The 16096-nt window shown below is 40.6% G+C and overlaps 2 protein-coding genes across 2 annotated transcripts; both read left to right on the forward strand.

Annotated features, from left to right (window-relative positions):
• Positions 1-609: 609 nt before the first annotated feature.
• On the forward strand, positions 610-1536 carry LOC310650099 (olfactory receptor 4D1-like; the record flags this gene model as incomplete). The annotated part of the gene is made up of 1 exon (XM_083378933.1): positions 610-1536. One exon carries the CDS (start codon positions 610-612, stop codon positions 1534-1536), a length of 927 nt encoding a protein of 308 aa, XP_083235059.1.
• Positions 1537-12740: 11204 nt separating this feature from the next.
• LOC310650100 (olfactory receptor 4D1-like) lies at positions 12741-13667 on the forward strand (the record flags this gene model as incomplete). Its single annotated transcript, XM_083378934.1, has 1 exon — positions 12741-13667. One exon carries the CDS (start codon positions 12741-12743, stop codon positions 13665-13667), a length of 927 nt encoding a protein of 308 aa, XP_083235060.1.
• Positions 13668-16096: the final 2429 nt, after the last annotated feature.

Genomic DNA, 16096 nt, shown 5'->3' on the forward strand with positions numbered 1-16096 from the left:
TATTAGTAAGCATAAACAGATTTGAATGATCTGTAAATCCTGTAAATGACTACATTTTTAATTCTTTTTTATTTTTATTTTTAAAAACTCAATAAATATACAGTCATGTGAAAACTAATTAAACCCTCTTTGAGTTCTATTGTTTTATATGTAAAGGCATAGTAAAATCATCTGGTCTTCAGCTGTTCTTAAAGGTAGGTAAATATGACCTCAGATGAACAAGAATACCCCACATATTACACTGTCATGACCTATTTTATGAAAAGAAAGCAAAAAAATGTAGCCAAATAAATGCATAATGTAAATTATATTAAAGATAGATCATTAACTTTTAGAAGCTAAAATAATATTGTCTTTTTTGTATTTTCTCTGGCAAAAAGATTTATTTTGGTTTTACATGACTTTAAAGTAAAGAGATTTCTATGCCCTTGAAATATGCACAGTAAAAAAAATTGATAGCATGTGACCTGATATCAGAAGAAAAACATCCTAACATACTGTATAATATGTATTGTCGGTGATTTGTTTCAGGAGGAATTGACATGATTCACAACGTTTTTTTCAATTATTTCAGGGGGAAAATACTTAAACCCATTAAGAGGATTTTAAATGGAGAACAACCAAACAGCTGTAGTGGAGTTTATTCTCCTAGGCTTCTCCCAGGACCCTAGGGTGCAGTCAGTTCTATTCTTCCTTTTCCTTGCCATTTATACCATAACTTGGCTTGGAAATTCCACCATTATAATCACAGTATCCCTCACACCAGTTCTGCATACACCCATGTATTTCTTGCTTGCTAACTTGGCTGTTGTAGACATCAGTGAATCTTCTGTCACATCACTCAAAATGTTGTGGAATCTCTTCTACCACACTCATACCATCTCCTACAATTTGTGTATTATACAGATTTTCTTCTTCCACTTAACAGGGGGAACCGTAGTCTTCTTACTAATTGCAATGGCTGTTGACAGATATGTTGCTATTTACAAGCCCCTGCAATATTTAATTATCATGAAGAAAGAAATTTGCATAGGACTGGTAGCAGGGGCATGGTTAGGTGGCTTTGCTCACTCCATTATCCAGGTTGGAATTCTCCTTCAGCTCCCTTTCTGCAAATCCAACATTTTGGACAATTTCTACTGTGACATTCCTCAACTTATCAAGCTGGCATGTGCTGATACATACACACCTGAGCTTCTGATGGTCTGCAATAGTGGACTTCTCCTGACATTAATTTTCTTCACTTTGCTTGTGTCATATGCAGTCATCTTAGTAAAGATTAGGAGGCATATAACAGAAGGCAAACACAAGGCCCTTTCCACTTGTGCTGCCCAGATCATAGTTATGAGTTTACATTTTGTTCCAGGGATGTTCATTTATGACCGTCCTTTCAAGGTATTTCCATCAGACAAGATTGTTTCAGTCCTCTACACTCTTTTGACCCCAATGCTGAATTCCATGATCTTCACTCTTCGGAATAAGGAGATGAAAGTCACCATTAAGAAGCTCATGAGAAAATGCTATCTTTCAAAATAGACAAAAGCACCACATTCTACCCTGAGGGAAACATGCAGATTAATTTAAAGTTCAGTCCCCCACTCCATGTCATTGCTCTTGAATTAGTAAATATGCAACGTGAAAATTTGTTGTGCTCAGTGGACAAATGATTATTTTTATAGGCATGTTTCACAACTCGGAGCACACATTTGCTTTACTTCAATATGAAGCAACCCTGAAGAAGTTGAATTTATAGGCTCTGTGTTTTCTTTTCTCTGTAAGATATTATTGCTCTGTATTTTCTATTTATATTTAAATTTTATTCATATAGAGTATTGTTCTTCAGAATTTTTTTTATTAGTTTGTCACCATTCTGGCATAAATTTTCCATGTGTTGCTTATGTTGCCAATCCAGTACACTCTGGGTTTTATTTAACATGCTTGCAGGGTATTGTTGTACATTAATTATTATATTAACTAATTGCACAATGTTGAATTAAATACAATCTCTCCTCCTATAGTGACCACAAGGCATTCAGTGAAATGTCTATAGAAATTCTCAGTCATCCAGGTCATAGTTATTCTAAAGATGCTTTTTCACGAGGCAACTGGACTTTCTTGTTTTTCCTTGAAGATATTTCACTTCTCATCCAAAAAGGTTCTTCAGCTCTGAGTGGATGGTGGGGAATAAAAGTATAAATCTTTCCATTCAGTGAAATGGTTCCTAACTGAAATGATCACTAAGTGAACTACTCCCTCTGTGTGTCTCTCATTCACAGGGGGAAAGGGGAGAAGTGAAGTTTGGTGTTTACTGCCATCTAATTTAGATAAAATTCTTTCATTCTCATTTAAAGAAACAATTCCTGCAGATACCTGATTACGGCCACTTCTCAATTAGCAACTATCTCAATTAGTGATTGTTTGCAAGCATGGTGGTCATAAATGCTAGTAAACAGAAGTTTTAAAAAGTCATTATTTGTCCAATGTGTTCACTTACATCCAAATTTCTATGTGACAACAATACACACCAGAATGTGAGTAACACGGTTCTTTCTGCATGAGAGAATTTTATCTCTGTAGTGGACTATATAAGGGAAACAAGTCTTAATCTTAATCAGTAAAAGTGCTGTTATTTTTACACACACACACACACACACACACTAAATAGTGGAATAAGTTCTGAATGGGCTTGTATAGCCCAGGAAGTATTGATTGTGAGTTCTTTCGACCTTCATTTGTAATTGGATTTCAAGGTGTTGGTTGTGAATAAGAATGCATTTGAACATTATAACTAATGTACGGTGACATGTAAGATTCCAAATATGCAAATCTACTCTACACAGAAGAGCCCAAATTCTTCAGAACCATTGTGGCTACTAATCAATAACCTGATGAAAAAGCACACTGAAATAATTTATCAAAGAAGTGATTAACACATCAGTTATTGTTGCCAGAGTTCTCTACTCCAGTGAAGCATCAACCAAAAGTAAGCAAAGACTGTCCTAGACACTTTGTCTACTTGTTGTGTAGAAGGAGGTATGTGACTTCTAGAGATACAATCTTATCTCTACCAGAGCTAACAAAAAGGTATATGGTGTCTAGATAACAGCAATTCCAAGTTGCAGGGACTGAATTTCAGCTTGTTTCTTCCTATTTGATGCCTTACAATCTCCAGACACCAAATCAAGGCTTAAATGGTATAATATTTCTGGTCAAGTACAAGATGGAGGTATATGGTCAAGTCTCATAAAAATATTGAAGAGAGATCAGATGTTCAGACACCTTAGACTGCAATACTTAAAGCCAAGCAGGAGAAGAAGAAAAAAAAGTAAAGTCACATGACTAATTCATCTCTATTATGATACTTACCCAAGCATGATGAGTGCTCAAGCGAAGAAGTGACCAGTAATATTTGTTGGGGAACTTACATAACGACAAGATCTCTGCTTCTACCATATAGTTGACCTCTGCTAATTCTGCTTGAAGTTGATCTATCTTACTAGAAAATGAGAAGAGAAGCAGGAGTGGTATAACTCTCCAATCCTTTTCTGCTATTGGAATATTCTGCTATTGTAATATTCATTATTTAGACTTTTCAATTTTTCTTATTAAAAATTAAGTCTGGGAAATGTGACAGATGTTTGTCTGTTTGAATTCCAAAGTCCCAAAGCAATTTAGCTTCATCATTTTCAATTGAATACTTTTTCAATTTTGTGGTGTTACCAATTCTTCCTTGCAGGCAAAGAGTATTTTGTGCCGGTATTCCAATGCACCGTTTATTGTGTAGTGGGTTCTGGACTGCATGGCAAGGAAGAAACAGATGAGTACCGCATGTCAGCTCTTTATTGTCACCGCCCTGAGTGCCTCAGGAGAAAGGCGGTATATACATCTGATAAATAAAAAAAATAAATATTGGTAATAGGCGCGTACTGGACAAAGTGGGTTACCTGGACCCCTTGTATACCTAGCCAGGTATCACTCTGGCCAATCCATCCATCCTTATCTCTCACAGAAAATCCTTCAGCCAATCCAGCCACAGCACAGCGCCACCTGGTTGTACCTGCAGAGCTGTTGCTCCTACCCCATACATAACACCCCTTCCCCCTTAAAAGAAAAAAAAAAACATATAGAATACAATTGGCATGCATAATACATTACAACAGAAATCAATCATATACTGTGAATACCTCTGGGCCTGTTCAAGATTGCACATAATCTGCAAGATATGTTGGTGGTCTGTGAGTTCTGATAGACCGTCTCAGTCCTTGCTGGTCTTCCAAATCATCATCGGTCATGGTTGAGCCCTGGTCCCAATGTTCTGTTTGACCCAGTCCCTGGGCTTCTTTGTTTTGTTCAAATGTTTTTTGTTGTGATTGGTCACCCTGAGACCCTTCAGGAACCCGCTTCCTGATTTGATCTACATGATGCCTGATCTGATGATTCCCCTCCACCCCAACAATGTAGGACAATGGCCCAGTTCTGTCAACTACCATCCCCGGAATCCAAAAATGACCTGGCCCATAGTTTCTTGCCCAAACCAAGTTGTTATTGAGAAATTCTCTAGAGACTCTGGGATGCTCAGACTCAGCAGCCACTCTGTCAGGGTGCAGCCTGACAATTTGGTGATGAGCCTCTGGCCCCAATGAAGTTCCGCTGGACTCTTCTGTGGCAGTGCAGGGTGTGGTGTGTTGAGCTAACAGGAACTGTGCCAACCGTTGATGCCAGTCGCCATTGATGATGCACCGCAATGCGTCTTTGGTTGTTCTTACCATGCATTCTGCTAATCCATTAGTCGGGTGGAAGGGTGGCGTTGAAACATGCCTAACCAAGTTGGCCCTGGTGAATGCCTGGAATTCAGCAGAGGTGAATTGAGGCCCCATTATCTGAGACTAATACTTCTGGCAGGCCGTGTGTGGCAAAGAGCCCCCTGAGCACTTGGATGGTTTTGGCTGAGGTCATGCTAGTGACTCGTATCACTTCTAGCCACTTAGAGTGGCTATCTACCACCACCAAGAACAACTGTCCCTGGAAAGGGCCTGTGTAATCAATGTGTACTCTGGACCATGGAGTGTGTGTCTCTTCCCATTTGAGTTCATGGGGCATCTCAGGTCTGGACATTTGGCAGTCATAACAACTGCTAACCTGTTCCTCAATAGCCTTATCGAGACCAGACCACCACAGATAACTTCTTGCTAATGCTTTCATTCTGACTATTCCTGGATGTCCTTCATGTAATGATTTAATGACCGTGTTTCTCAGTGTTTTGGGAATGATGACCCTGCTTCCCCATAAGAGGCAGCCCTTGTGTGCCGACAACTCGTGCCTCCTATTGAAGTAAGACTGGAATTCGGTTCCTGGAGACTTTTCTTGCCACCCTGTGACTACCTAAGACTGAACTCTGCTTAGGACTCTGTCTGCTGCTGTTTCAGCAGCTATGTCTTTTGCCTGCAGGGGTACTCTGGTAGATCCTGAATGGACAGTATCTGGGCTGCCGGTGCTGGATCAGGTTCAGCCTTGTCTAAAGGCAAACTGCTTAATCCATCTGCATGGCCCATCTCTTTCCCAGGTTTGTGAACTAACTTGCAAGAGTATGCAGATAGCAATATGGACCACCTGGGTGATAATATTTGAGGTATCTGTTTGTCTGTTGTGAACAAGCCCAATAGAGGCTTATGATCTGTGAATATGGTAAATTCCCTGCCATAGAGGTAATCATGGAATTTCTTGACCCCAGCCACTATGGCCAGGGCTTCCTTGTCAATTTGAGCATAGTTCCTTTCTGCCCTAGACAATGTGCGTGAGTAGTAGGCAATGGGCACTTGGTCCCCATTGTCTTCAAGATGGCTCAGTACAGCACCCACTCCATATGGGGATGCATCACATGTGATGCATATAGGTTTTGACTCTATGAAGTGTGTGACAGTGGAGTTACTGGACAGTAGCTCTTTAAGTTTTCTAAAACTTTTTTCATGACTCTTTGTCCAATTCCAAACAGCTTGTTTGTCTAGGAGCCTGTGCAGAGGCTAAGCTATCGCAGCTTTGTGTGGAAGAAATGAATGATAAAAATTTAGGAGCCCCAGGAAAGCTTGTAGCCCTTGTTTTTTAGAGTGGGAGCCATTTTTATTGCCCTCATCTTGGATTCAGCAGGATGAACCCCCTTGGCATCTATTCTGAAACCTAGGAACTGAGTAGATGTCACCCCTATGCTGAACTTGTCTTTTTTAAGTTTGAGCCCTGCAGAGCGAAATCTGTTTAAGACAGCCTGCAGTCTTTCAGCCAATACCTCCTCAGAGCTTCCAGCGATGAGGACATCATCAAAGTAAGGGCATACTCCTGGAATGCCCTTCAGAGTTTTCTCCATCACTTCTTGAAAGATCCCTGGCACTACAGAGATACCAAACTGTAAACAGTTAACTCTGAAAGCTCCTCTGTGTGTTACTATGGTTTGCATGTCAGCTGTCTCTGGGGTAACCAGGAGCTGCTATTATGCTTGTGACAAAACTAGCTTTGCAAAAATGGCACTGCCCTGAAGAGAGGCAAGGATGTGGCTGACCGTCGGAAACGGGTAAGCATACAAATTGAGGGCCCGGTTCACATTGCATTTGTAGTCAGCACAGATCCTTACCTCCCCATTAGCTTTTAATGGGGTAACTATAGGGGTCTCCCATTCACCCCCTTCCATGGGCTCTAACACCCCCTGGTCCACTAGCCTACCTAACTCCCTCTCTATTTTACAATTAAGGGCAAAAGGAACCCTTCAGAGTTTGATTCTAATGGGCATAACATTGGGATTTAGCTTAAACTTGATGGGTGGCCCCGTGTATGTGCCAAGCTTGTCCTTGAATACATCTGCAAATGTTTTGCAGATGGATTCGAGGCTCGTGGCCTGGACTCTATGGATCCCTGAGATTCCTATGCCCAGAGCCCCAAACCACTCCAGCCCCACTAGGCTCGTCCTTCAGCCATCAACTACCAACACATCCAAGTTCCCACGGAACCCTCTGAACCCCACCGACAGTGTGGCCTCCCCCTTAATTTTCATGGGAGCATGCTGGATGTCAGTTAGTTTTAGGTTAGTTGGTGTTAAAACAGCCCATCGTTTGCTCCAGCCGCACACTTGTCTCCTCAGAGATTTTTGAAACAGCAGCTCCGGAGTCTAGCTCCATCTTACAGGGTATGCCCTGCAAGTGGACCACTAGCATAATTTGGGGGATGAGCAGCCGATGGACCCCCAAGTGGGAAACAGCCTTAAGGTCCACTACGGCATTGGAGGTCGCATTTCAGGGTGTCCCAGTACCTTTTGGCAACACGTCCTCATTCCTCTGATGGCTCCAGCAGACCGCAGCGATGTGGTCTGTTTTCCCGCAGATTTGGCACTTAGCCAAGAGAAATCTGCAGGTCACTCTTGCATGGCTCCCCCCGCAGCCGGCACACTTAGGACTGGTTGCTTCGGCTCCCAGAATAACATCAGCACTAGCCCCACCAGCAGCTCTCTGCGACACCATCGGTCTCCGCTGAGCCCCCTGGTCTACCTGCGGTCGCGTTAGTTGTTGTTGTGCCAGCCTCTGGTCTACCACATCGATCTCTGCCATCTCGTCATCGTCCACTCCGCTGTACGCAGCACTCTCCTGGTGCACTGATCCTCCGGAGCTGCTGCTGGGTCGGTGGGTTGTTTTTCCATCGCTGCTGGCCACCTCATATGCCTGGACCTCATTCAAAACCTCTTGCAGGCTAATTTTTGGCTTCACAAGCAGCTTCTGCTGCAGCTGCTTGACACTCAGCCCGAAAGTGATACGATCTCGCAGGCGGTCTTCTAAGTCAGGAAACTTGCAAAGATGAGGGGCTTGTTGCACGTCTGCAATGAAGACAGTTGTTGACTCGCCTGGCCTCTGGATCCGCTGGACAAACTGGAACCTACAGGACTTCTCGGACCTCTTAGGCATAAAATGCCCATTCAGCTTGCTTATTTATTTATTTATTTATTTATTTATTTATTTATTTAATTAATTAATTAATTAATTAATTAATTTAATTTTTATACTGCCCTTCTCCCGAAGGACTCAGGGCAGTGTACAGGGCAATACAATAAAATACAATATATATAAATTAAAAGAAATATTAAATACAACAGCCCAATTCAATAAATTAATACAAAGCGTTAAAATACCCTAAACCCATCAGAGCAGGCTGGCTTGTTCAAATAAATATGTTTTTAGGTCACGTCGGAAGGAGCGAAGGTCAGGAGCCGTCTGGAGCTCCACCGGTAAACGGTTCCAAAGGTCTGGCGCACCCACAGAGAACGCCCTCCCCCTGGGGGCCGCCAGTTGACACTCTTTGACCGATATCACCCTAAGGAGGCCCTCTCTGTGGGAGTGCACTGGACAAAGGGAAGTTGATCCCGGCAGCAGGTGCTCCCGTAAGTGACCCGGACCCATGCTATTTAGGGCTTTATAGGTCGTAACCAGCACCTTGAATCTTACCCGGAGGACAACCAGAAGACAATGCAGCTCACGGAGTAGAGGTGTTACATGGGAGTATCGGGAAGCCCCCACCACCACTCGCGTGGCTGCATTCTGCACCAGCTGGAGCCTCCGAGGAGTTCTCAAGGGCAGCCCCATGTAGAGAGCATTGCAGTAGTCCAAACGGGAGGTCACGAGTGCATGAGTGACTGTGCGCAAGGCATCCCAGTCTAGAAAGGGCCACAACTGTTGCACCAGGTGAACTTGGGCGAAGGCCCCCCTAGTCACAGCTCCTATATGATCATCCAAGGAGAGCTGTGAATCTAGGAGGACACCCAAGTTACGAGCCCTATCTACGGGTGGTAATATCTCACCCCCCATATTTAACGATGGAATATTCTGAATTTCCCGAGACGCTGGCACACACAGCCACTCAGTCTTGTCAGGGTTGAGCCGAAGCCTGTTCCTCCCCATCCAGACCCGGACCGCCTCCAGGCAATGGGACATCACGGAGAGGGCATCATTGGGGTGGTTTGGGGTAGAAATAAAAAGCTGGGTATCATCAGCATATTGATGATACCCAACCCCAAAACCACGAATGATCTCACCCAGTGGCTTCATATAGATGTTGAACAGGAGAGGCGAGAGGACCGACCCCTGAGGCACTCCACAAACAAGAGGCCTCGAGGCCGACCTCTGCCCTCCTGCCAACACCAACTGTAAACGTCCCAGGAGGTAGGAGGAGAACCACCGTAAAACGGTGCCTCCCACTCCCAACCCCCAAAGATGCCGCAGTAAGATACCATGGTCAATGGTATCAAAAGCCACTGAGAGGTCTAATAGGACTCGGACAGAGGAGCAACCTCTGTCTCGAGCCCGCCAGAGATCATTCACCAGCACAACCAATGCCGTCTCCGTGCTGTACCCGGGCCTGAAGCCCGATTGGTTCGGGTCTAGATAATCAGCTTCCTCCAGGAACAGACGGAGCTGCTGCGCCACCACACTCTCAACAACCTTCGCAAGAAAGCAAAGGTTGGAGACTGGACGAAAGTTGTTTTATGAGGTCATGGTAGGGAACAGTTGTGATAGGCGTCAGGGCGAACAACCCGATGGCCACATCATAAACGGCAGACCCACTGATATACAGTAGCGCCGCCACTTTCATGTGATTCTCAGTAATTCGGTTGATGAGGAGGTACCCTTCAACCTGGCCCAGGTGCGATTTCCATTGCTCGGGCCGGTGAATGTCGAACTCACGAATCTGAGTGATTTTTGCCATGGTCTGACTGGTCCAAAGATGCTGCTTTGGCAAGGGATCAGGGAAGAACTCTTTCCCTCCGATCAGTGATTTCAGCTAGTGACTTCAGCTAGTGACTCAGCTCTGAATGAAACAGCATCCCACCTTCATCGCCACTATTGTGTAGTGGGTTCTGGACCACATGGCAAGGAAGAAACAGATGAGTACTGCATGTCAGCTCTTTATTGGTAATAGGCATGTACTGGACAAAGGGGGTTACTGGACCCCTTATATAACTAGCCAGGTATCACTCTGGCCAATCCATCCATCCGTATCTCCTGCCAAAATCCTTCAGCCAATCAAGACACAGCACAATGCCACCTGGTGGTACCTGCAGAGCTGCTGCTCCTACCCCATACATAACATTGTTGTTGCTATTTGTCATACTGTTGTTTCAAGTCAGTCTGTATGATCCTCTTGCAGCAGTTAACTAAGTGGTCCACTATTTTTTCAGCTTCCTTGCAGAGGCAGCATTTGCTATCCATAACTGTGTTTTTGATTCTGTCTTTCAATATATTTATTCCTAAGGCTTGATTTTTTTCAGCCATAATTAGCTTCATCTGTCTATTTCTTTAACTTTCCTGCTCTAAGCCATTGCCAGATCTTGTTATCTGCTTTGCCTGTAGGGTTTTGTTTTGTTTTGTTTTTGTTTTAATGTATTGGGCCTGTAATTCTTTGCCTAGCCATGAGTTTGTTTATTTTGTTTTTCATTTGCTCTTCCTTATAGACTACTTGGGTCCTTTGGATAAGCGTTGACGGCATGCCATTTAATGTGATCAAATTATAATAATTCAAGAAAATTCAGTTAGAAAATCCAATTCATTTCTAACCTGTGTACAATATTGAAATCAGATTATTCAAGTATCTTTACTAGTTACAAATTCTTTTATTGGCCATATTTAAGGTGTTTACCACATTGTATCTGAGGGAATTCCTTTCCTATCATGAATTCATTTACACATTAAATTCTCACCTACAGCCTTTCTAAAGAGCTCCCTGCTGCCAGAAGAATGGTCGTCAGGTTTGCATCACACCAAAATTGTGGAACATAACCTCTTGAATCCACCAACTAATGTGGTTAATGTCTCTTTTATAAATAGTTATGACACATAATTGTATGTGGATTTTCATATATCAACATTGAATCTTGTGAATACAGGTGGTCCTTGACTTACAAGCATTCATTTAGCAACTTTTCAAATTTTTGTCAGTATTGAAAAAAGTGACATAACTGTTTCAGCAACCCTATGGTCAGGTGATCAGAATTTAGGCACTTGGCAACTGGTATGTCTTTATGACAGCTGTAGTATTCTTCAGTCATGTGATCACCATTTGCAACCTTCATAGCTTTGACAAGTAAAGTCAAAGGGCGAAAACTGATTTTGCTTAACCACTGCATGATTTACTTTTAATGACTGTGCTGATTTGCTTAACAGCCACAGCAAAAAAGGTTTTAAAATTGGGTTTGACTCACTTAACAACTGCCTCACTTAGTGACAGCCTTTTTGTGTCCAAATGTGGTCTTAGGGCTAGGATTACCTATAGACTATTTCTCTAATGGGTTCATATAAGAATAGCAAGCTTATTTCTATCTATCTACTTCCACAGCATTTTAATAACCTCTCTTGAGTTTTGAGTCCCTGGAGTTAGCATGTTCATAGTTTGCTCCTAACCTCATGAAGATTGGTAGATGTAGGAATACATCTACCAATACAAATTAACTTGAGGATGATTCCAGAGTCCCTCTGAATATGAATCCTTTGCCACTTTTTAAAAATGTTATGATACAACTACTACTCATACCAAAGATTGTACATTTTGTCTGTTAACTTATCTAAGGTTGGAGAGGAAGTATTATTAAATGTCTGTGTATTAAAAGAAAATCAAGGATTGGTAAATTCCAGAATTGCACATTCAGAACTTTAGCAATAGATCTGCTTTTTAAAGTTGAAAGAATGAGAATTGTGGAGGGGTTGGGTTTTTTTCTTTTTCTTTTTTTGCTAATTTTCAATATTTATTTTTACCTATTTGTGAAGGTAAGAGATGCTGAATGAAATTTGGTGGAAAGGTTTTTGCTTCATTCTTCATATAAATAGTTGCCTGAGAAATGAAGTTTCATCTTCTCCTTTTAGATGAATAGAAGAGTTTCAGGATGAAGTTGTGTCTTTTTTATTTTAACAAAACTTGAAATACAAAATAAAATGAACATCATATTAAAATTATAACTACTTCAATCATCACCTGTAAGTATGAAATGACTTTCAAGAATTTTACTGTTCAAAATTGATGTCCTATTAGGTAGTATAACATATGCAATTTATGGTTTTTGATTTAACTTGTATTTTATTGTTGGTTAGGGTATAATATTGCTCACATATTTCTCATATTTTTCAGGGAATTTATAAGTTTGGAATGTGGTATAGTAAACATAAACAGATTGGAATGGCCTGTAAGTCCTGTAAATTACATTTTTTATTCATTTTTTTTTAAAAAAAAACCCCAATAAATATACAGTCATGTGAAAAAGTAATTAAACCCTCTTTGAGTTCTATTGTTTTATATGTAAAGACATAGTAAAATAATCTGGTCTTCAGCTGTTCTTAAAAGTAGGTAAATATGACCTCAGATGAACAACAATACAGGACATATTACACTGTCATGACCTAATTATGAAAAGAAAGCAAAAAAATGAAGCCAAATAAATGCATAATGTAAATTATATTAAAGATAGATCATTAACTTTTAGAAGCTAAAATAATATGTCTTGTTTGTATTTTCTCTGGCAAAAAGATTTATTTTGGTTTTATATGACTTTAAAGTAAAGAGATTTCTATGCCCTTGAAATATGCACAGTAATAAAATTTGATAGCTTTTGACCTGATATCAGAAGAAAAACTTCCTAACATATAATATGTATTGTTGGTGATTTGTTTCAGGAAGAATTGACATAATTCACAATGTTTTTCAACCCATTAAGAGGATTTTAAATGGAGAACAACCAAACAGCTGTAGTGGAGTTTATTCTCCTAGGCTTCTCCCAGGACCCTAGGGTGCAGTCACTTCTATTCTTCCTTTTCCTTGCCATTTATACCACAACCTGGCTCGGAAATCTCACCATTATAATCACAGTATCCCTCACACCAGTTCTGCATACACCCATGTATTTCTTCCTTGCTAACTTGGCTGTTGTAGACATCAGTGAATCTTCTGTCACATCACTCAAAATGTTGTGGAATCTCTTCTACCACACTCATACCATCTCCTACAATTTGTGTATTATACAGATTTTCTTCTTCCACTTAACAGGGGGCACTGTAGTCTTCTTACTAATTGCAATGGCTGTTGACAGATATGTTGCTATTTACAAGCCCCTGCAATATTTAATTATCATGAAGAAAGAAATTTGCATAGGACTGGTAGCAGGGGCATGGTTAGGTGGCTTTGCTCACTCCATTATCCAGGTTGGAATTCTCCTTCAGCTCCATTTCTGCAAATCCAACATTTTGGACAATTTCTACTGTGACATTCCTCAACTTATCAAGCTGGCATGTGCTGATACATACACACCTGAGCTTCTGATGGTCTGCAATAGTGGACTTCTCCTAACATTAATTTTCTTCACTTTGCTTGTGTCATATGCAGCCATCTTAATAAAGATTAGGAGGCATATAACAGAAGGCAAACACAAGGCCCTTTCCACTTGTGCTGCCCAGATCATAGTTATGTGTTTAATTTTTGTTCCAGGAATGTTCATTTATGACCGTCCTTTCTCGTTATTTCCAGCAGACAAGATTGTTTCAGTCCTCTACACTCTTTTGACCCCAATGCTTAATTCCATGATCTTCACTCTTCGGAATAAGGAGATGAAAGTCACCATTAAGAAGCTCATGAGAAAATGCTATCTTTCTAAATAGATAGAAGCACACAGTGTACTTGAGCTCAGCCCCCCACTCTGTGGCACAGCTCTTTAAATTGGTAACATACAAGCAGGAAAAGGAGAAAGCATGCTGACTCATTTTGCTATACTCCTGGACAAATGAATGGTATGCAGTATTCCACATATGGAATACTGTATTCGAATTTCATCACCACAGTATAAAAAGATGTTGAGACACCGTAAAGAGTGTAGAGAAGAACAACAATGATGATTAGGGGGATAGAGGCTAAAACTGATGAAGAATGATTGCAAGAATTGGGTTGTGTAGTATGGTGAAAAGAAGGGCTAGAGGAGATGTGATAGCTGTGTTCCAATATTTATGTGACTGCCAACAAAGGCAAAGGGGTCAACCTATTTTCCAAAGCACCAGAAAACAAGATAAGAAACAATGAATGGAAACTAATCAAGGAGAGAAACAACCTAGATCTAAGGAGAAATTTCCTAATGGTGAGAATAATTAAATAGTGGAACGGCTTGCCTTCAGAAGTTATGGTTGCTCCATCACTGGACAGCCATTTGTCTGAAATGGTATAGGGTCTCCTGTTTGAGCTGTGAGTTAGATTTCCAAAGTCCCTTCCAACTCTGTTATTCTATGTTATTACTCATTAGAAGATTAGTAACTCAGAATAATATTTGCTTTGTTTTAAGAGGATGTAACCCTCAGCAATTCAAATGTTCCAGGTCACAGGTGTCAAACTCGCTGCATCACATGAGATGTTACAACTTTTTTCACATTGCTGGAGCTGGGATGGGCATGGCCTATGCCTGATGCAACTGGCCTGTGGGTTGGCAGTTTCACACCCCTGTTGTAGGTTATTTTGTTTTCTGTAAAACTTTTTCTACTTTGTTTTCTGACTATTTAAAAATTTTGTTCATAAAATGTATTGCTCTTCCTAAATAATCTTTATGTTTTTATCAACATTGTGACAAAATTTGTGCAATTTTTTGATGTGTTTTAGGACTACAGATTGGATACTGACTAACATAAAGTTGTACAAGCAAGACATTTCTTTTTGTATGTTTTAACCAAGGGATTACCTACAGAGTTCAGTTTTTGTTCTTTGGTCCTGAAACTTAGGTCTGACCATTTCCACATGATTTTCAAATGTCCTTGCAATTCTTTACAAATAGAAACTAGTGACCCGTTATACAGTCCCCTGCATAAAACAATCAAGTACTGTATCAAGGATAGTAATAGCAATAGCACTTAAACTTACAATATATACTACTTCATAGTGCTTTGCAGCACTCTCTAGCTAGTTTACAGAGTCATCATATTGCCCCCAACAATTTGGGTCCTCAATTTATTGACCTCAGAAGGATGGAAGGCTGAGTCAAGTTTGAGCCGGTCAGGATTGAATTCCTGGCAGTTGGCAGAGTTAGCCTGCAATATTGCATTCTAACCACTGCAACACCATGGAGGATATCTACCTATAATTGGGTTAACTAATGATACCATGACATCCTTCAAATTTCTAGATTCAAGGAGAACATCTTGGTTCATATAGGTTAACCTTTTTACATTCAAAGTGTCAATGGTAGCGAAGTCGGAATAACAGTTTTGGATGAGAATGATCAAATTGAATAATCTTTTTTTTTAAAAAATATCCCTCCATGAAAGTATTCTACCTAATCAAACATGAAATAGTTTTTAATCTTTCTTCCTCCCCCATCCTCCTTGGCTCAGTTTTGCTTTGTTGCCATTTAGAGCATGACAATAGGTCCAGAAAGTTAAATCACAACTGGTGAATAGTGTTTTCAATCAGAATGAATGTTCATATCATTTATAAATCTACATCTATGTAGAATTTTCCAAAGCCAGCGTTTCTTCATCCAAGATGCTCTACATTCCACTTATATATAATACTCAATATAATACTCAAGGAGAATCATCTATTTATGTTGCAAGGAAAATATGTATTAGCAGTAATTTTAGTTAGAGCTTAAATAATTATTTCGAGTAACTCTTAGTTTTCTGCTAGCTCACAATTTTCCTTAGGCCTGAACCCTAAACTCACAAATAAGATGTGAGTCTCCAAAGCATTGAGAAAGGGCAAATGAAACTACAGCATATATTATGCAATGTTGAAGGTAAGAAACACAGCTTTCAAATCAGGTGATATAGTAGTACCTAGAAGAGCAAGAGTTGATTTGAGGTGTGCTATAAAATCAGCAAAGTGGGCCTATAGTCACAAAATGCAGAATTTCTTTCAAGATCCTATGGACTCGAGATGTATATGGCAAGGTACTAAGGTAATTACTGATTATAAGGCAGCTTCCCTGACATGTAAGGTGTCATGCAGTCTCTAAACAAGCTAAATATGTTTTTGGATAGTTTGAGGCCACAAACAATATTCCAGTAAGGAAGATTGTTCCCCTTCCTGATGAGCAGGTGCTCAGGTTTGA

Source organism: Vipera ursinii (assembly GCF_947247035.1).
Source record: "Vipera ursinii genome assembly, chromosome: Z".
In the NCBI taxonomy this organism is placed as follows: domain Eukaryota; kingdom Metazoa; phylum Chordata; class Lepidosauria; order Squamata; family Viperidae; genus Vipera; species Vipera ursinii.